The 22,542-nt window shown below is 39.1% G+C and overlaps 1 protein-coding gene across 3 annotated transcripts in view; it reads left to right on the top strand.

Moving 5' to 3' along the window:
• The window catches only part of RFTN1 (raftlin, lipid raft linker 1), a 96,062-nt gene that overhangs the window by 59,384 nt on the left and 14,136 nt on the right, over window positions 1-22,542 (top strand). For all 3 annotated transcript variants that reach the window (XM_018909571.3, XM_009086361.4, XM_018909569.3), the window contains exons 5-7: window positions 5,209-5,629; window positions 9,938-10,141; window positions 18,504-18,619. In XM_018909571.3, the coding sequence (XP_018765116.2) occupies window positions 5,209-5,629; window positions 9,938-10,141; window positions 18,504-18,619 (741 nt within the window). The remainder of the gene's footprint in view (window positions 1-5,208; window positions 5,630-9,937; window positions 10,142-18,503; window positions 18,620-22,542) is intronic.

Raw genomic sequence — 22,542 nt, 5'->3', positions numbered from 1 at the left:
ATGTGCAAACTACAAGGGGGATGTGCAGTGTGTATGGTGAAACATGTTCTACTAAATATTAATGAAGGAGGACAGATTTGGAAGCCTTGTCTTGAGCATACTTTCCCAGTTCCATGTCCTGGCATGGAGTACATAGCATTCTCCTCAAACCACAAGACCGTGTTTCTTGCATGAATGAAGATCCCTGCTGCTGTTTTCAAAGGAGATTTGCTTGAATCCTAAGAAAAAGGTGGAGAAATGCACTGATCTGGTTTCTGGTGCACATTATGACGCCTAATGCCTTTAACATTGTTTTTTTAAAAACAACAACTAAATAAACAGGCAGACAAGACATTTATTTTACTGACTAAGTTCATGATTGGTTTAAATAGACAGCTCTGAGCACAATTAACCAGCTATTGTTTCCAAGGCCATGTGTTTGGCCATCAGTAGGATTAAGTAGCAGTCTTTCCCAAAGTTCATAGCAGAGCTAACTAAATGAATCTGACCATCAGAAAATCATTTCCTGGAAAATGACCTTTTTCTAAGAGCAAGCATTTATGATATGTGTGTTCTGCATAAATTGTTTCTGGGTTTCTACTAAATTCTTTCAGTACCTTGTTATATAATGAACCATCTAGCAAACCTACTAATGAAATGTTCAGTGCCTAAGTTTTGAAGGTGTTTTTTTCCAGGTCTTTAGAAGGTGTAAGCCTTGAGACCATTTAGGACTGCTGTAAACTCAAGTGCCTTGATGACATTAGTAAAACTGCTTTTTCTCTGGACACATCTCAAATATATCCAGCTCCTGGCCTTAAAGAGTTAAGAGAATTTCTTAACACTTACTAAATAATTTGTTTGAAATTCCTGTCTGGGAGACATCCTCATTATTAAATTGCTGTGTGTTGTTTCACATTTTTATTGATTTGCTGGAATACTACCCTGAGCTTTCTGGAAGTGTTTGATTTTCTGTGTGCTGTCCCATGGGGATGTTATCGGCATCTCCTTGTAAGCAATTGCTGAAGCTGACAAAAGTGTATGATTCTGTTCAGCACGGGATCTATATCCTCGAGTTTCCATATTTATAAGAGTACCATCATGCTTGCTATCAGTAGGAGATTATTATGGAGCTTATAATGGAACAAGAAACACAGAATTATAAGCATTTTGTGGACTGTACAATGGATTTGCCAAGTGTTTCTATTCAGAATGGATTTGAAAAGAGAACCTGTATGTGACTGTTCAAAATGAGCTTTTGAGCATGGGTTCTCACATGACTGTGAGAGCTACAGAGTAACACAAGTACTTTCTAGAAAAGAGGATTTCATCATTCAGCCATGCTGTTGCCAGGCGTGGTTTTACAGATCTTTAATTTAGACTGTCAGCCGTTTTCTAATTAGGGTAGGAAGCCTTTAAGAGAACCAGAAATATTTAAAAAGATGGGACGTTAATTGCTACATCAATGTAATGTTTAGTGACACTGCTTTGTGCTGCTGGTGGCTCCTTTTCTTCCAAATGTGGTATAAAAATAGTGGTCAGGCACTTCTGAAATAAACAATAACACTTCCCAAATGTTAAGAATGTTAACACAAGTGCCCCAGCTAAAATTCAATTAAGGTAGTGACATCGGTGAACACAGTGCTTGTTCCTATTCCTTCTAAAGTTTGTGGGAAATTTGATATTTATTTCGCAGACAGCGAAGGTTAAATCTGTCATTTTTTTCGCCTTGGGGAAAATGCCAGGTTTCTAATCAAGCAAATTATAGGGATGACATTAAATTGTTAAAGTGCCTTGGCCCTCTGTACACATGAAATTTCACCCCTTCTTTAAGCGGATTCTATTTTTAAACAGCTATAAATCCAATTTGTGGCAAGCCAGTTGCAAATGAATTTGGATGTACCCACTTGGGGGTTTATCCAGATTGAAATAAATGAGTTAAGTTCTGCTTCTGTGGTTGAACAATAACGTCTTTTGTGATGGAGGTCTGGTCTTGTGTTTGTGGTTAATATCATCCAAGCAGTACTTTATGAGGCAATGAAAATGTTTCTGTTCCCATCTGGGGAAAGAAGCAAAGAATTTTTTTTAAATTTTGTTGGAATTTCCCTTTTCAAAATTTCCCAAGATGTAAAGGGCAAGTATATAGTATATTCAAGGTATAAAAATTGTCATTAAACAGTTGAACTTAGTATTGATCACCTAGCAGGAGGGTATTTTAAATCTAGATTTTTATCTGATGTGAAAAGTGATAGAGATGTAGTTTTTTTTATGTTTTTTTCCTTTCATTTAGTCATACAATGCAGTGTAACACAGACCTGTGTTAGTGCTCTACACTGGCACATAAAGACAAGTAATTATGTTATTTATCTGGTCTGGAATATGTGTTGGGTGACCCTGTCCAACTAGCATCCCGCTCTTCCCATTCACTTCAGCTTTACCACTTCTTCCTCCCATTCTTTGACTTCTTTCTGATTCCCAGCACTGCATCTGCTGAGATATTTTCCCAGAAGGCTGTGACAGACATAACTGTCTGTGTGTTCCAGCACAGGATGCTGCAGGGGGGTCCAAAACCTGCAGGAGGCTTGCAGAAACAGTCTTTCTGTCCTGTGTTTCTCCTGGGCACAACCTCTCCAGTTACTGAGATGTGGGTTTGGTTTTGTGGGGCTCTTTTGTTTGTTTGTTTGGTCAGTTGGAGTAGTTTTTCTTTTTTTTCTTTTTTCCTTTTTTTTTTTTTTTTTTTTTTAAGTTCATATATTCATTCTTTGAAATACAGGAAACAGAAAATGTAATTCTACTGGATGGCATGATTCAGTCTGGATGTGAAGGCAACTAAAATTTCATAGTGTTTAAGCTCTCAGCAGGATCCTGAAAAACACATTGCCTGTGTAGTTTGAATGTGTTCAGCCTTTACACTTTTTGATGAAAGCTAGTTTCTTCATGGTTTTGTGCAAAGTTGAAAGGAGAGACTATGTCTGCTGATACATCACTTTCCTCTTCTGCAGTTTGCATCACACTTTTGATGTAGAATTTCCTGCTACATTTGCTTTCTTGAGAACAATGAGATGCTTGGTTCTGCCATATGTCATTGGGAAATTTTGAAATATACGTTTAAATAAGATTTTGTGTACAATATTACAGTACTAACAGTAATTAATTGCAGTATTAACTTTGTTGGGAAAGGTCCTTGAAGATTTCTTCAAGGTCCTTGAAGAATTCTTTTTTCTAACTTCCCTGCTAAGCTGTTTGGCCAATACAGGTAAGACTGCAATTTGGTTTTCAGTTCCTTATGTTTCTATTTTGGGAACAAGAGCCTCAAAAGAAACACCTCAGCTTTAGGTACTCCTTAGAACAATCACAATTTTTTTGAGTAAGTCCTGACTGTAAAACATTGCTACAGTATCTGTGAAAGCTGTTCTTTCTCCTCCCTATCACAGCGTGGGAGTCTGATGTAGATTGACAAGCAGTCTTTTGACCAGGAGCAGTAATATTACCACATATGTACTGTCCTCAAACTCTCTAACAGTTGCATACTAGTTAGATTTCTATAATTAGCTGCCCTGCAACCTACTAAACAAATGTAGTGTTGTGTCTGTACATGAGTGATAAGAGATGAAATGAATGTGTAACTCTATCACTAACTATATAAAAAAGCATTAATCAAGTTACAATGGAGAGTCTGGACCATTGAGCACAATATAAATGCATCTGTCACTGATACTCAGTTAAACCTTCCTGAGCAAAGCAAAAGCTTTTTTTTTCTTTGTAGACAGATACCCTTTTGGCCAGGATACTGCTAATGGTATTTTTATTGTCCTGTTTAGCAATGAGCTTTACTTAAGTCAGCATCCCGTGTTTCCCAGGCTAAACACCTGTGAAGAACTTTGCCTTGTTTCCTGGAGGCCTCTGTTTAAATTCCTGTGATCATGAAATGAAGAGTTAATTTAACATGGAAAATGTAATAGTGGTTTGAAAGAGGAAGTTCTTGTTGATTAGGCGTCATCTGCAGGTTTGTGTGTTCAGAGCAGCAACATGTTACCAGGAAGTAAATGATTCATTAAAAAAAAAAAAAAAAAAAGAGCATGTAGGGAAGATGCAGAACTGAGCTTCCTTTTAAATTTGAAAAAGATACAAAATTCTTCCTTTTCACTCGCTACTGAAAAAAGTCCCACTGAACTGTTTTTCCTAAGTTCATGCTAACTTGAGCATAGGCAAAGCATTTAGACACTTTAACTCTTTGGAATTGTGTTTGCAGACAAAGTGAAATCATTTCTCCATTCTCAACACATTTATTTTTGAAAGATTGATCTGTATTTACTTTACATTATGTGAAGAGTATAATTTAAATGGAAGCCTTTTGATTTTGGTGAATGATTTTGATAAATGAAGCAGTAGACACATATGTTTTCACAGAAATCTGTCTCGCACTCGCACTTCTCCTGGGCTTGAGGAGTGTGAGGCTGATGACTCCATAGTGCAGAATCTGCCTGAAAGAGATTTCTATTTCTGCTTCATCTCAAACCTTTGTTAGTTAATGCTGCCTTTATCTGGTTGTCATTACTACTAGCCCAATGCTTTTTTTCTTAGGATCTTTTGTGATTCCTAAATTTTCCTCCTTTACCTGAAGTTTAAAGGATTAATGATAGAGCCTTTTAGTTTCCTTTTTTTTTCTTCCTAGCTCATGTCAAAATGCCTTTTTCTGTTCTGAGTTCTGTATCTTCCCCAAAGTGCTGTATTAAAATAGCTTTGCTTTTATGTGCTCAGTATGTGAAAGTTTGCCATTTGTGTCTCAATCCAAAATAGGACAAACAACAACTGTTGTTATAGAATTAATAAGCTTTTCCTTGCATAAATGTCATAATCACACACCTAATACAGCAGAAGATATAATAATAAGTCTCAGATTTCTTATGATCAATACAAAAATATTTTTGTAAGAAATATTGCTTCTAGTATTTTATTATAAATTAGATTTGTCTCTTGTGAAGAAATATATGGGCATTTTCTCTTTTTTCCTCCCTCCTCCCTTCACATTATATTGGATCGTTTGGGCAACTTTTCATCCTGCTTCTTTAGAATGTACCTTTTTTTATAAATGCAACATGACAATTTTTAGTGGTAGTGGACAAAAGTAGCAAAATGACATGCTGGTTGCCTTAAAGGGTGTTATTTTCTGTGTTTCTATTTAGCTAAGACAGCTTGACAGTTAAAAATCTAATCTTCTTCAACTTGTAGATTCAAGATGCTGCAAGTCAAGGCTTGAAATTTGTTGGAATTATACCCCAGTACCATTCCCAAAAGAACTGCCTTGTCAGCGCCTCCCTGACACCTGCCAGTAACAACTCTGTGCAATCAAGAGATAATAAAAATGTTTCAAATTACCCCGAGGATCATGCTTCACCGGATGGCGAGAAAATAGACAGCACTGATGGATGCAGTACTCCAACACAGAGTGAGCAAAGTGCTGACCAATGTGCCACATCCAGTGAGGGCTGTAGAGGTGAAGGACAGGCGGCTGAAGAGCTGAATTCCAAGTCTGTGAAGGGAAGTGAAGAGCAGTCTCAGCCTGAGAACCAGAGTGTGAGAGAAGCAGACAAGACGAATGGAGTTGCAGAGAATGAAACGCCAGCGCGATGTTTAAAACCACTTACTGGCAGTAAGTACTGCAGTGACCTCTTGTACGTAAGAGCCGAGTTCAAAGTGCCTCAAATACATTCCCAGCTCCTTTGGAGGGTGGGGATGCAGGGGGGACATTGCCATGAGGTAGTGAAGAAAAGATGCCCCAAATGAGCCACTTAACCTGATTTCAGCATGGTTACTCAGTTCACAGCAGCTGAGCAGGAGTCAGGTGGCAAAGGAAGAGATGATATAAGCAGGTGCAGCTTTGTTGTGGCCTATATGTATGCTTGAGTGTGAAGACTCATTTTTGTCTGCTGTTCAGCTGAATTGGTTCATTTCTGTATTTGTTGCCATACCCTGAGAGCTCTTGATCTTTGTGTCCTTTTTGTGTGTTTGAATAAAAAGCCCTGTTAATCTGCCTGACAAGCTTTTGCAGCCATAGAAGGAATAATACACAAAGACTTATCACAGTTAGTCCTTTTGTAGCAGGTGAACAGATAGCTGGAATTAAACCACCTCAGGAGCAGCATGAATATATGTGATCTGGACTCTAAAATATCCTGGTATCCTACAGTCAGTGTGGGGGTCACTGTTCCAGTCAGAATTGTAATAACTGGAAAAAAGCAGTTATTTTTGTCAATGAACATGTTTGCTAAGTCATAAAAATTTTTTTGTAATGTTTGTAAAAATTATGTAATTTCATAGTAATTTGGCTTCTAGTTACTTTTATTTTTTTAAAGATTTTACCCATATACTAGTTTTATTTCTTTCATTTCTTTGACATATTTTTCCTTAGACGGCTGTTCCACTTTTTAAATGTCATTTTATGCCATCAAAGACCACAAGTCTCAGAGGAGATCTAAAATACCCTCCTTAAGGTGTTTGTTGCTCAAAGGTTACTTCCATAGCAGGAACTGTAGTTCAAAATAGGATGTAGACGAGAGCAATTTAGAAAACTGAAAGGAAAAATATTCTTGCTCCTTTTCCAGTTTAAGCCTCAAAATACATTTCTTTTCTATGTTTGTTTAAATCCAAGAAAACCACGTTTACACTAATTTCTCTTACTGGTTTCCTTAATTTCTTTACAGGCTACAAATCTGTGCAGGGGGGATGTAGGTGGAATTTCTAAAGCTGGTACTGTCCTTGACTTTAATTTATCCCTATTCTCTGGACTTTTCACATAGAATCAGTTAAACAATCCTACCCCTTTGGGAATTGCCTGTATAGGACCCAGAATGACTTTGCTTTGTACTCCTTGGATTATTGTCTTGGTTTCCGTTGCAGTTTGGTGTAGTTTGCTTTTGAATCCAATTTGCATCACACTGTAGTAACTTCCAACATAATTTCTTCAGTTTTTTGGGCAAGGGGGCACCCAGATAGGGTCAAAGCTTAGCTGTTGTTTGAACAATCTCTTCTCATCTATAGTCTTAGAGGTGGGTTGTCCCAACACTATAATTATATGCATAAAACCTCTCTTAGTTTTATAGTTCAAATTTAGTGATCTGCAAGTCTAGCCAGACCAGTTCTTTCTCTTTTTTATATACTATCTTTGAGAGAGTTAACTTTGCAATTTTAATCATCTCCTTGATGCTATTCCTCTCCTTACTGAACACTGAAATTCTTCTGCTACAAGTAATCACGTTCTTAATATTTCAGCATGTGAAGCTGATCACCAGCTGATCAGTCTTCCCAACTTTTGTCTGTAACTCCCCAAGATTGCTGCTGATTTGCCAGAAAAGAGGATTTATTTTAAAAATGTATTTAGCTTCCTCAGTTATCTTTCTTTGAGTGCTTTATAGCTTTATTTTTCATGCATTTTTTTAATTGCTGTTATGCAAATACTTTCCAAGACTGAAGGTCTGAGAAGGCAGTTTTATGTTATCGCTCATCTAAAGTAGAATTTTTCCAAATCTTGTGCAACATTGCTGATTTCTTTATTACTCTTGAATGAATTTTTGTTATTACAGCACTCCCTTTTCCTCCCATGGAAAATGTATTTCAGTTTTTGGCACCAGTTCTCCATCCTTCCTTGGGAGTGTGAAGATTGAAAGCATCAGGTGATTGTTTTTTTTTCCCATACATATTCCATGGGAAGTTGCCACTCTTGAACTGCTTCTCCCCTACATAAAACTTCAGGAAAAAAAATAATATTCCTTTCTATTTGTGGGATCTTTAATATGTTCTTTATTTTAGGTTTTATACTATTTAAGTGTTATTTTTATGCTATTTTTTTACTATTTTTATGCTATTTTTATACTATTTAAGTGTTATTTTTATGCTTCAGTTGACTCCTGAATGTTTTGTAGTGCTCATTTGCCTCCCCCATTTTTTAAAGGCTTTTCAACACAATATTGAAAAATATTTGCCTGATAACAAGGCACAGATATTCCAATAGTATGTCCAAAAGTGCTGTGTTACTTAGAAGCAAACTGAAGGGTGTCTTCGGCCATGCTTGAGGATTGGGGTCACTGGTGAAAACTGTTGTCAGTTTTAGTGACTTGGGTTAGAGAACACTTGTCCAGGGGTGAGGCAGTCACAACTTTGCTGAGCAATCTGTTCCAGGGCCTCATCACCCTTACCATGAAGAATTTCTCCCTAATATCTAATTTAACCCTGCCCTCTTTCAGTCTGTAGCCCTCACCCCATGTCCTACATGTGTACATGCCTGGTACAGAGTCTCTCTTCAGCTCTCTTGTAGGCTTCCTTCAGGTACTGGAAGGTTGCTCTGAGGTCTTTCCAGACTGAACAGCCCAAATTTTCTCAGCCTTTCCTCATAGGAAGGGTGCCTTATTCCTCTAATCATCTTCGTGGCCTCCTCTGGACCCACTGCAATGTTCTTCCTGTGCTGGGAGCCCAGAGCTGGATGCAGTGCTCCAGGTGGGGTCTCACCAGAGCAGAGCAGAGGGGCAGAATCCCCTCCTTGCCCCTGATGGCCACTCTGCTTTGGATGCAGCCCAGGATAGGGTTGGATCTCAGGGCTGTGAACATACATTGCTGGGTCGTGTCCAGCTTCTCATATCAGTGTCTCAGTATGCACCAGAAAGATCTTCTTTTCCAACAAAAGACTCTTCTGGGGGTCAGAATCAAAATTATGAGGGAAGTATTCTGTGTGTGCTTTTCTGATGTAGGATTATCGTAATTTCATTCATTCTAAACAAGTAGTGAACAGCAAGAGGATTCACATTAATGTGTATTCCTTTCTACTCTATTTAAAATATAGTTCATGTCTGAGATCATTAAATCTCTTTCCATGTTGGTTATGAGCTTCCAGCTCTTCTCTTCCAGGGCTCCCAGCCTGTTTCTGAGCATCTCCCATCTGATATCTTTTTCAATGTACACACTGCTTCTTGCTCAGTGATGTTTGCTAGAGAGCGATCTTAACATTTCTCTTGACATCTCTTTCTTTATTTTTGCTTGAGGTTAGAACCTAGTAGCTTGGAAACAAGAGGAGCTTATTGAGTGAAGGGATTTCATGTAAAGTCTTTACCTTTCATATTAACATATTTGGGAAGAATTTTTGGCATTTGGAAGTCAATAGAAATTCTACGATTGATTTCCATGTCCATTAATAAGTAAAATGACAATATCCAGAATTTTCTATTGGTTATTTTAATTATTGTTATACCCTTCTGAGAAGGATATCTGCTTTTAAAGTTGATGGCAGCTTGGGGCTGTGAAAGCTCAGCTTTGCTGTCAGCCATGACTTTTTTTCCTGTAGTAACTGCTCCTAAAATATACTGGAGGAGACATGGAAAAGAGTCTAGAAGATGTGCTAATTTTTAAGACCCTTCACAATTCCATTTTTAAAATTCATTTGCTGTTGTGTTAATGTCTCATCTTGGCTCAGATCCAGAGTAAATCAACAAGCAGCTACCAGAGTCTCTACATGAATGATTCATTGCATTTTCTTGAGATGAGACTGCCATTGGCTTTTTCCATGCTTTTGTGTTATCAAAACTGAGTTATTTAATACTTTAATGGCCATGATCTACAGAATGCAGTTCCTTCTAAATTTGCAGAAAGATTTCATCTTTGAGCTGATGATTCCCCTAGAGGAATGTTGCGTTAGTATTCAGGTATTACTGTCTTTAAATGTTTTATTATCAACAGTGAATCCATTGTGAATAAGACATACTGTAAAAGCAAGCAAAATACTGTATTGGGTCTTGGGAGAGTCCTGGTGTGTTGGACTGCAGAAGTGTGTTAAGGAGATAGCCACAACCCAAAGAATTTTTTGCTGTTGCACAATGTAATTTGGCAAGAGCAAACAGTGGGTTCTGCATTGTTTTAGGTGAAATTTTATGATACAGTTGTTGCATTATTCCATTTTTTTACTCTTTGGTAGAAGCAGAAATCTTCGCTCTCTTCAACAAGCCCCAGACCCCACAAAAGTGCAGCCAGTATTATACAGTGACTATCCCTATGAGGATCTCCAGGAATGGGCAGACTGTCAACAGTTTAGAAGCAAATTGGCTGGAGCACATGACAGATCACTTCAGGAAAGGAGGCTCACTGGTAAACGCCATCTTCAGCCTTGGAATGGTAAATGGTATGGAAATTACAGAAAGCATTTTGCTGTGATTATTTTCCTTTCTTCTCTAATGGAGGTCATTATCTTTGAAGAGAAGTTATTTGGGAGGTGCTTTAATATGGACTTAGGGTAGTTTTGTATGAAATCAACCTCTTTGTGAAATGGAATGAAAGTACAGAAAATATTTTGGCATTTGAATAAGAAAAGCAGATCATGTAATGTATTTTTATAAACATACTAGAGATGATTTTGTAATTGCAGAAATATACAGAGTTAATAAACAGTACTAAGTAAAGTGAATTAAACTATTAAGACTGCAAAACAGATGACATTATTAGAAGAGTGACTGCTCTCCAGCCAGACACTGCTTCTGGCTCTGATTGCAGGCCGGTGCAAGGACTCAAGTTTTGTCTGGCCAGCAAGAAATCAATTAATTCCAGTTCTTGCAGAGACCCTTTCCACCTGGATGGCACACTGTTTTGCAAAATTGTCTTCTATGTCTGTTTCGTCTTACCTATGAGTGATGGATAAATGTCTGTTTTAATTTAAGAAGATTTAAAATCCTAGATTTTTGCATGTTGTGGAAGAGTGGCAGTGGGTCCAGCTTAGTACTGTAGCCAGCCTGTGCCACACTCGTGACCATCATGGCTTTAAAGGCAAGCCAGTTGCACAGAGAAAAACTTGGGTGCATAGAACCAAGAGACATAACCAAGGAGCCGTGAGAGCAATTCAAGGGAAGTACTTGGACATAAAAATGTTGAGGTTGCAGCTGGATTAATTTTATTGGAAAAGTGACTGGTATCCCTCATGGTTAAAGTGCTTATGGCTGAATCATTCGCCTAATTTTGGTTTGTTTTGCATTTTTCAAAAGGACTGTGGTAACCCAGAGATTGCACATTCCTACTAAGATTAGTTGGTTTATGCATCAAAATTATAGAGGAGTTGCTTCCAGGGCATCTTCTTACTGTTGGTCTGAATTCCAGAACCCAGGATAAAAAACAGGAATATGACTCAGTTCTGGTAAAAGTCAATCAGGAAATTAACAGGCAATCCTAATTTTTCATTTTACAAACAAGTAGCAAAAAAAGGGAAGGTCTAAAGTTCAGCTGGTGGAATGCTTTCACACAGCTTCCTGGAAAGCTAGTTAATTGCTAGTTAACTCACTTAAAAACAAATGGTCATTTACTTTATGTATATAAATTGCACAGAGGCAAAGCTAATTGGCTTTATCAGGCTCAGTTATCAGACTCAGTGGGTTTTTTTAATAAAATCTGCTTGTCAGTTTACTCTTAAATGTTTTAAAAACAGCATTTTTCTGTTATTTAAACTTTTAGAGTTCATTTACATAGCAGAGCCCTGTGGGAGGTTGATGTGCTTGGATACTAGAGTGAGGAGTGCTGGATGACTGCCTGTGGACATAGATAAATACTGGCAATAAAGTTTCAATGCAAACAGGACAGCAAATTATGGAAAAGTGGACAGATTCAGGATTAAGTTAGAGTAGTGATTGAAGAAGAACAATTCATAAACATTTTTATTAGCATTTTAGGGTTACAGGAAGAACAAGTTTTGAAATGAAAAAGCTGAAACAAGGTTTCTGAAAGTGTATTATGCTGTTAGAAGAACATTTACTAAGAGTATCTCTAGGTTGCTGTTAATTGCAGTTAAATGTTTTATCATTTAAATCCTAAGTTTTTTCTATGCTGCAGAGAAATGGAACAGCTTTGTTGCTGATATGCCAGTCAGTATCAAACTGCACAGGGTAGGGACAAGAGGAGAAATAGGGGTCTGAGGGCTTCTCAGCTCCTTACTTTTTTTTAGACATCTATGGCAGCCTGTCCAACTCTTCATATCTAGTCTTATTCACTGATTAATCCTCTTCCAAATTAAGGTAGTATCAGCATACTTTCTTTAATTGGCTATATCACATTTCTTTGTTCTGGGGGCTGGGTTTCTTTTTGGCTTAAAGTATGAATTCATTATTTTGCTTATTAGACTTAAAAGCAGGGTTATTATCTTCTTTTCCCCCTTGTCCTTGGAATACCCAATGAAGTGAAGATTTCCAGATTGTCAGTAGTCATAAATCTGTTTCTTCCTTCTGCTAACAGTTTAATAATTAGTCTTTACGGAAGTTTTAAAGTTCACGGGTAACAATTGTTTCTTTTTGCTTATTGTAGCAGATAATTATAAACAGAAATATAACACAATTGCCGATCACAATATGTAAACCATGCAGAGTTACACCATATATTAAATGTATTCAGATTTTGCTGGTAAGTTAGAAACAGTAGCCTGCTTGGTCCTTGAATGTTCTCATGTGGGCAGATAATAGTTTTTTATTTAAATTTGCACCTCAGTTAGTTGCTGGTGTTTTTCATTCAGCTCATGTAATTGATAATTCTGCCTGTAGTCCCAGGTGTGAACTGATCCTGCCTAGTGATCTAAAGTGACCATAGGAATTCACCCTTGCCTTCTTCTAGTGAGAATGGAGTCTGTAGCAGCAAGCTACAGATTTATACCAATTGGAAAGGAAGTAACAGGTGGGTCTTCTTCTTTCCTGTAGCAGCAAGTCTTCAATCAGCACTGTGAGAAGGTTATATTTTGATGTCTTAACAGAGTAATCACAAGCCTGTTCATCTTCAGTAGTTTTGAACTGCAGCTCTTTAAGTGCCTAGCATTTTTGTATTTGTCGTACCATTCTGTCTGTGAATTTTCTGCCTTTCAAACCTAGAAAAAGGCAGCCAACCAGCCAGGAAACACTGACAGTACTTAAACACAAAGCAAATGAAACAAAACGGGACTTTCTTGGAAGAAGAAAGTAGTCAGGTTTTTAAGGGGGTCCGATTGATTGTCTCTGTCATCTGTCTCTGACAGAGATGAGCCAGCGATGCCTTTGACCGATTATTGTCACCTTAGCCACAGAAGTACTGGGATTTTTATCATCCATATGGAATTATCTTCTCTGTGTGTGCTGAAGGTGAAAAGATTCAGAAGGGGGGAGAAATGCAAATAGGAAGCAAAGGCAGACATTCAGGTCACGTGCCCCATAAAGCCACAGAGAGCCAGTTTTCCTCATTGAGAGCAACAGCAGCCTAAAGGTTAGTTTTCCTCAATAAGGAGAATTTGTAGTTCAAAGACAACAGGAGGAAAATTGTCACCTGCCAAGACAGCTGTCATGGTAAAGTAAGTAATCTTTTCCCATATACCTCCTGTAAATCAGAAGCAAGAACATCAAAATACATTTTTGTCAATTGAGCTACATCAAATATTTATACAACCCAGTGAAAACAGCTTTTTGTGCACAGTAGGAAACCTTAATAAAAGATGCAGTGGTAATGGAACATTTTCAGAGGAAGGACATTGATTGTAACCTCTACTTTCAGAGCCTTTTCTTTAAGAAAGAGTGAAAAGATTGGGAAATTCAAGAGTAGAGATTAGGAAGTGATACTACAAACAGCAAAGTCAAAATGATTTGGTTTATTGGCATTTCTTACTGCGCTATTGCAAATGGATGAATATTTGGAATTTCTAACAAACTTTTAAACTTAGGCTATGTTCCAGGAGCTGAATCTTGGAACAGGAGATTAACAAAGGAGACTACAGCTGCATCAGAATCAGGAAATATTTTATGTAGCAAGCAGTGAAAACTGGAAAGACCAGCTTACCATCTAAACCTTTAAATGAGTGATCTTTGTAGTCAGGTTAGGTAACATCCAGCTGAATAAATGTATCTGTAAAGTCTGCCCTGAAGGAATCTGTGCATGAGTTGTCACCCTAAAGTGCCAATATAATCAATGGAAATCTAGGCTTAGACTGATACAGTCAGTAGGATTTGTCATGTGATCCACTTCATTCTACATGAGGATATGCAAATAAGATCAGATACATCTAGATAAGACTGAGATACTTGGTGCAACCTTTGCCTTAGTCTTCACAGACACAGGCAAAGGTTGCACCTATCTGTAAAAAAAAGGCCAAAAGGACAAACCAGGGACCTACAGGATGATCAGCCTCAATTTTTTTCTGGCTGGATCACTGAGAAGGTCCTCTTGGAACTCGTGGACACATGAAGGAGAGGACAGTGACTGGGGACATTCAGCGTGGATTTAACAAGAGTTCAGCATATTTGAAACTGATTGTCTTCTGTCATAAAATAACAATTTGTGGCTGAAGAGAAAGCAGTAGAAGTCATTTTGGGTGAATTCCTCAAGGGAGTTTGGCAGTGGCTTCCACAATATTTTTGTATCCAAGCTCAGACCATGCAGCCTAGGTGGGTAAAAATCTGGTTACATGGCTAGACTCAGAGGGTCGTGGTTAATAGGTCACAGTTTACCTGGAATAAAAAGTGGAGTACCACAGAGATCTCTCCTGGGACTTGTGTTTAACAGTTTTATCAGTCATGCACAGGAGGCAACGAGGCTTGCTTTTGTCAAAATTGTGGATGATCCCATACTCAGGAGACAGCTGATGTGCCTCAGAACTGGACTGCTGTCTAGAGGAACCTGAGCAGGCTGGAAAAACATGACAGCAGGAGCTGTTTGAAATTCCATGAGGACAAATGTCCTGCCTCTGGGAAGGGAGAGGCTTTTTCACTAATCCAGCCTGGCTGGGTAGCATCTCTGTTGAAAGGTCCAGGGGAATTTTAGTAGGCAGCAAGCTGAAGATGAACCAGCACTTGAGACAGTTAGTTCAGCCTGGAGAAAGCTTTGGGGACCTAACAGTGCCTGGCAGTGCCTATGAGAAGACAGTCAAAAAGGTAGATCCAGGCCCTTGATTGTGGTGTGTGGTAGGAGGATTGGAAAAAATGTACATAAATTGGAATAAGAGATGTCCTTTTTGGATACTAAAAAGCACTTTCTTATCATGAAAACAGTCACTCTGTGGAAAAGGCTGCCCAGGAAGTTGTGCCATCTCCATTCTTGGAGATTTTGAAGATGCAGCTGGATAAAGCCATGAGCAGTACGGTCTGCAGCTGTACTGAACTTCCTTTGAGCATGTGGTTGGACTGGAGTCTTCCTGGAGGTCTCCATCCAGCTGAATTATTCTATGATTCTATGAGCTGTTGGATCAGGTGCACCTCATCTAGTGGGCCAGCTCTAGAACATGTAACTGTCAGCTTAAGTTGCTTTTAGATCTAGAGCCCTGTGTGATAAAGGTATTGCAGACTCAGTGCATCTGGCCATTTCTTTGCCCTTCCACACCTCTGTGTAAGAGATTCCCTGAAATTCCTGCTGATCCTGACAGCATAGCATGGGTTGTAAGTGTTTTTTCTTCAAAACATGGCCCTGCTTGCTTTCTCTCTGCTACATTCTCCTCTCCATTATTCTCAGCATCCCAAATGCTTCACATGCAAAGGAATTAATGATCCAATTATTCTTTCCTGTGCCTCCCTTTTACTCTGGAAGTGTAGTACATGACCTGTAAAAGGTAAAAGGTGTGAGATGTGAGAATTGGCAGGTGTGCATTCATGGCATAAATGTTTAAAACACTGTGGTACAACTAGTAGAGAGAAGAGGTTGGTTCTGGTTGAGAGGGATATCTCAGTGATTGTCATCAGCCAGTTTCTGTAGAGTTTTTCACCAGCATCACTCTGTTGAACAGACACTGTTCTTTACATTTGCCGCTGTCTTTCTGTCATCATTTTCCCCTTCCAGTTTTCTCATTTTCCATGGGTTTCTTTACTAGCAAAAAAACCCATTTAAAAAAAATCAATGGATTGTATGATTGATGGATGTAGCCTTCAGCAATAATCATTGTACTTCCAACAAAGAGACAGAATCTAAGAATCTTTTAGGTTGGAAAAGACCTTTAGAATCACAAGTCCAACCATAAACTCAGCACTGCCAAGTAAAGTTTCTGCCGTAGGGTCTCCCAAGCTCAGCCATTGGTTTCTAAAACATTGCATATGTGCCATCATACTCACATATGTGGAAGCTGTGAATTGCATGAGTGGAATGTTCAGCAGAGTGAAACATAAAGGATGATTTACGAGTGAGTGTAAACACACGCCTGCTGATTGTGTTGTGATCGCTTATTAATTAGCTGGCAAACACAGGGAGGGGGGAAGAGCTCAAGCTGCAGTTGTGCCAACAGTGTGACACTGAATTTCATTAAGGGAATTCACAATAGAGGAGCAGTGCACTGGTGCTGTATAAAGCTGCCCTGGCAAGATCTGGATGTCTGTGTCTAGTAGGGATCTGCTTTCAGTCTTAGGTGCTGTCCTGTCGTCCCTGCTTTGGAGAATTAAAAGACCATTTGTACATTAGCATCCTGAAATAGATTTGGATATGGGTTTGGTTGTTGGAATGTGTTATTTCACAGAAATTGAGTTGGTTGCCCCTTTGTAGTGTCAGGTCTAACAAAGTGCTGCTTTTGAATGAAATCCAGTAATTAAATCTTGGACCCTTTGATATGTGGCAAGCTTGCTGTCCCTGTGTTTTCAAACCTGTAACCCAGCTACTTAGTGATCTGGCCTGTTATTTCACAGCAAAAATGTCTGTTCTTCTCACTTGGATGAGAAATCTGTCTGGATGACAGGAGTTACTGCTTTGTAGTCCAGCTCATCCACCTTGGAGCAATGTGTAATCCTGGCTTGCTGTAGTGTTGAGGAGTCTTCGGCTCTCTTTATTTTAAAAAGAGTTGCAGGAAACCTGCATGTGGAAACAGTGTGAAAGTAGACAGAGTGCTTTTCTTCTTCTTTCAGTCTCCCAAAAGAATCTCAAGGATAATCCCTAGTAAGTGGTTAACAGCTTTTTTACTTTACAAGTGAAGCGAAAAAAAAAACCCAAAAAAACTGTTTTAATTTAGAGACAAATATTTGCATCTCCTGACTTGCAACTTAATGACTCAACTGCAACAGCAGCAGAAGAGGATAGGGGACTATGCAGGTAGAAACAGAGGGGTTGTGCACTGACACTTGCAGCAGCAGTCTTGCTGCAGTGTGTGTATAGACATAAGCCTCCGGATGTAGGAGTCTGGTCTGTTCTGGGCTTTGCCTGCAACAAATTTGTTATTTCCAGATAATAAATTGAATTTAGATCATATAATGACATTGGAAGATGTTGACTGAGATTGTGTCTGCAAGAGGTAAGAAGCCTCTTAATCCTCTTCACTGCTTCCTTTGTGAAAATTGTTTCTGAGTTTGATATATGTTTTCTCTTGGAGGCAGCAATTCCTTCCTGCTGGCATTTCTTGACCTTGTAACATTCACCAGGAAAGCAGGATGACCCTGATGAAACACCTAAGCAGGCTTATCCAGAAAACTCCCCTGTCAGTTCAAGAATCTGTCAGTTTGGCATGTGTGACTGCATTTCAAAAACATGTATTATACCAGTTCAAGGAATATAGTGTTGCTAGAAATGTAAGGAAACTATCATGCAAAATACAACATTTGGGGAGGGGATAAGCAAGGTCTTGATAATCAGTCATACAGGGTAGATATATTGTTCATATTAGAACGGCTGAAAAAGACGCTTTTTGACAATGTGAGAAGAGTTTTCTCTGTTTGTAAAGAGCACAGTCCTGCTTATTTACAGTTTCCCTAAACATAATTCTGTTGTTCCATCAGTCCGCTTATTTTAACAAAGAAAGATAAGGTTGGGGTTTTTTTCAGTTGCTTTGTTTCTGTTCTGTCATGGAGCTGACAAAACCTAAGTTCTGGTATATGAGAGTGATTGCTGGTTATGGAGTGTGTGGCTGAGTTAAAGGAGAAAGTGCTGCTCAAGTAACTTTAAGAGGATGTGTTGCCTGAAAAAAGGCTGAATGTGTAGGGAATGCAAATGAGAACAGAGGCACTAAACCAGATGGTCAAAATGCCTTCATAAATTGATTAAATAGTTATGAATGTATCTTTTCTTTCATACTGTTCAGATATGCCAGATCATCCTTAGTCCGTGTAGATCGCTGTATCTGCAGTGGCTGATCCATATGCAGGGTTCTGACTTGTGTGAATGAATGGATATAGTCACAAGTATCAATATCATAAATAACATAAAAATAAATCAGTGTGCCTTCAAAACCCGTTGAAAATAACACGTTGACATAAGACATGGTCTTTAGTGTGTTTATACCTTTAAGTAGGTGAGCCGTACTCCTGAACTGAGGACTGAATCACTTTTGCCCTCTCAGAATGGGAGAGCTATGGTTTCTGATGGCAAAGGAATAACAGACTGGACAGCAAGGTCTGCCATTAGGGAGTAGGATTGCTCTTAAAACTCCTAGAGATACAAGTCTTATTCATTTAATAGAGCTAGATTATCAGAGAATGTCTATGAAATTTATAGTAACACCCTTGGGAGACTATGTTGTTAATAAATTCAGATGCCTCACTACACATGGAGTGTCTTCTATAAAGCTTACAGGCAGCCCTGTGTTTTCACAGATTCTTTACACGGGACAATGGATGGAGTATTTCTCTTTGAAGATTTTGCTGTGGAAGACAGTAAAACCACGCAGGGCTATGATGCAATTGTGGTAGAGCAGTGGACTGTCTTGAAGGTATGTGTACAGTCTTTCTTCTTTGACTTTTTTTTATAAATCAAAACACTCCAAGACTGTGAGACAGACTCTCGTGTATTGATCTGTGCTGCAACAGGACCAGCCAGGCAGCAAAAGTGAAGGGATGCAATGTTAACAGGGATGCCAGTTCACCACACTCTGGGTTTGTACAGCACACTTCGATCTCGATCTCCTGGTTTTTTTGGAGGGTAGGAAATGTGACAGTGAGCAATGAAACTCAGGGCTATCTGTCTCAAAATTACAGATGTCTGCTAGATTAACTGCACAGAGGATCTCCATTGGTTGTCAGGGCAACATGATCACACAAGTCGTTGTAGCATCGCAGTTCTAAAGAAGGCAGCCCTTTAGGTAGGCAGGCTTAGCTGTAGCAGGAGAGCACTGAGAACTGCCTTGGCTCTGTTTGTCCTCCTTCATCTGCTGAAAAAACTGTATATTCTGGGTAGGCCCCTATAGACAAACCACAGCTTGGCCTTCTGCAGATCCAGGTGCCCACACAGATCAGTAGAAGCACTGCTTAGTCCAGATTGGTCAGTACCGGTCTTCCACAGCACATTGTATACACACAATACCTCTGTTTGAAAAGCTGGGCTTAAATTCTTTGTGACTTGAAGCAAAAAGAACATGGGAGGTTGGGGAAAGAAGTAGCTGCATAAGTTTTAGAAGGATTTTTTTATTTGGTTCTTTCTGATGTCTGCTAGAAATAGATGCTGTGTATCTATAAAGGCAATAGCTGATCATTTCACTTGGAATGTATTGTAAAGGGTGTAAAATCCTTAGACAGATAATCCCTCCTTTTGGCACACACATGCCAGAAGAACAGATTAAGGGAAAATGGGACAGATGCTAGAGTAAGTGTGTAAAATTCCAGGAGACTAAGATGAAGAGCTTTGTTAGTAGATGATGGTTTTGTAGTCCAGCAATAAATGGCCAAATAGTAATGGCTACAAACAACTTGCAGAGTTAACAAGCTGTGTTAATAGCAGCTTTTCTTGTTGCTGATGTGTGTTAGAAAAATGATTCTGTTATTGCATTAAATGCTATTGCATTTATGACAGACTTGACTGTAAATTCTTGTTCATTTTTAGGGTCAAATTGCATTGTTGCCACTCAGGAATGAGGTTTTGGGGTAATGACAGATGGTTTAATGAGTGTATTAGGTCAGAGCTGATCAAGAAGGCAAATGTTAAGAAGCATTGATGTTAACCATGTGTTTAAAACTGTTAGGACATGAATAGAGGTTGAAACAGCAAGTATATACTACTTTGTACTACTGTGTAAGCTGTGTTTGACAGCACCTTATTTCAGAAGGCTGTGTTAGCTCAGTAATTGTTCAGAGAAGAGAGTGGGCATGGTCAGTGACACAGACAGCTTCCATATTAGGAGGACTTTGCATGTGTGTCCTTTTACCCTGGAAAAGAAAAGAGTTGCAGGGAATGGAATGGGTAGAGAGCTCCTAAAACATGGGAAAGAGGTTAATAGGGATTGCTTGCCATCTCTTCCAGTATAAGAACTGAGTGCCAAATGGTGCTAGTCAGAGCCAGGTACAAAACAAACAAAAGAGAGAGATTTCAGATAATTATTTATGTGGCAGATCTGTGGAACTCCATTCTGGACAAGACTGTGGGTCCAGGAAGTTTAGAGAATCTTGTGTTCATACAAGCAATTTAGTTCAGATAAGGAGTGCCTTTTTGAAGTGAACCCACTGATCCATCTTTAGCATGCCTCACTTCACCTCACAGAATGGTCCCATAGTGCACAAACTGGATTTCTTTTACTAGAAATGAAACCAGACACGCTAAGTACACAAAATATTTGGGCCATGCTTGACCTAATGCATATTGCTTTTCCTTAACCATCACTTACAGCCATGTTGGAAATAGCTTTCTGAGTTATAAATGGATTCCTGGCCAGAGCCAGTTCAGCTGTCAACCAACCAGTCCAAGGTTCTCCATCTCAGTAGGATATTGTAGCAAAGTCAGGCATTATCTGTGTGGGCACAAGACAGCTTCTATCAAGCTACATGACAAGGACAGTGGGAATCCTGTGTTGGCAGAGTCCTGGAGTTCTGGCTGACCAGAACACCAGGACTCAGCAGAAGAGTATTTGCTAGCAAGGCCCTTTGAAGTGTTAGTGGCTTTGTAGGTGGAGTATCATTTGCTTTCAATTCTAGCAATTCCATGCTGGAGAGCACAGCTGGTCAACAGATTAAGGAATGAACCTCTCAGTGCCATCTGGTGTGTCAGGAGATGCTGTAGTGCTACACATCATGTCTTTGTGAGGGCTAATACCGAGAATCTCCTGTTCCAGACATAATATTTGGGATGTGCAATTTCAGAAGCTGACTGATAGCATATACAGAGCTTGTCAGTGTGATCAAATTGTTCTCTGCTGTAATCAAAAATTTGGATACTGGGTTTTCCCTGGCAGTTTTGCTCTTCTGAAATCAAGCGTGGCTGTTCTGTGGGCATTATGAAAATGTTCCCCACCAAGCTGAAAGAGGAAGAATATGGGGAAGAAAAAGCTTTCTGAAGGAAGAATGTCAGGGCATTAGGGAAGTCTTGCAAAGGTCTTACCTATTTAGAGAAAGAGCAGAGATGGCCACTTCAGTTTTCTCCTCCTGCATCTTGAATAACTTTGACAGGATGTATCTTGCCTCATGCTTTTTGAGACATGATAGGTGTAGGTAGGTAAGGTCATGGATTCAGTGAAAGGACTGGAAGCTGGGGCATCTGTAGGCACTTGCACAGTGTCATACCCAGAAGACCAAGTGTTAAACCTTGTTGGAATTCACCTTTATTGACTATCAGCATGGAATAATGCAGTGGCAGAGGAAGGGACTGTAAAATGGGGAAGGAGACAGAGTTCAGTGTTGACAGAATATGTCCAAGAGTCAGTAAAGGCTTCTTTCTGTTAAGAGTTTTACAAAGTATAGTTGTTACAGAGATAGTTATGGAGCAGTGGAATGACTCATTATGTAGAAGATTGGGGGTTTTTTTGGTGTACATTCAGCTTTGATCTACATTAACATTTTCTATTTGTTACTTCCATTTCTGCCAAGGCAGTGGAAGAAGCCCTGATGGGTAGCATGACATAAATGTATATAATGGATCTTTATTTTAAATTTGTATCAGATTTGGTTATCTGGATGAGCTTTGGAGTTACTCAGATGTGGTCTGAACTGAATGTAAATGTATTGTGCTGTACTAATTAGGAAGAAGAAACAAACAAAAGAATCCCAGCCACAACAGAAGAAAGCTTTTTTAGAAAGGAAGACATGTAGCATGTATCGATGCCCTTTAGAAAGAAAACCTCTCTAAATGAAAAGGTAAAGGGTTGCTATTTAACCATTAACACAAAAGAGAGGGGTTGGCACACCTCTTAGCAGGGAAAGTGCTGCCTTTTTAATTGCTAAGGCTAATAGAGAAAACAAGCTGAACAGTGTGATGCACTCAGTATGTGTGTAAAATGTCAGTTTGTAGAGGATGTAAAGCTCGCAGCTGTCACAGTATGTGGTCCCGCCAAGCAGCAGACAGGATGTAATAGCTCTGAGTAATTTAACTCTTTCTTCTCAAAAGTAGAGCTGTGGTGTCCTCTCCAAATGACCACAGCACTTGTTATGACAAAATACTGCACTCGTCCTTATCACTTTAACTCTAAAAATGTCAGGACGTATTATTTCCACTGCAGTCTCTGAAATCTGGCCCTAAAACTTGTTTGATGGTTTTAATTCTGCTTGTGTAGGCAAATGTGGGTAGACAGTTCTGATTAATCAGAGCCTGCATGATTTCCATCTCCCCAACTCTAAATCTGTCACCTTCCCTTCCCCATTACCCAAGACAAAATAGCTAATACTATCTTTAAAATAGAATGCTAACCATTTATTTTAGATTGCTGCATTCTTC

This window comes from Serinus canaria, chromosome 2 (genome assembly GCF_022539315.1).
Source record: "Serinus canaria isolate serCan28SL12 chromosome 2, serCan2020, whole genome shotgun sequence".
Lineage (NCBI taxonomy): Eukaryota > Metazoa > Chordata > Aves > Passeriformes > Fringillidae > Serinus > Serinus canaria.
The sequence above is the reverse complement of the archived record's forward strand: the minus strand, read 5'-3'. Positions and strand labels throughout refer to the sequence as shown.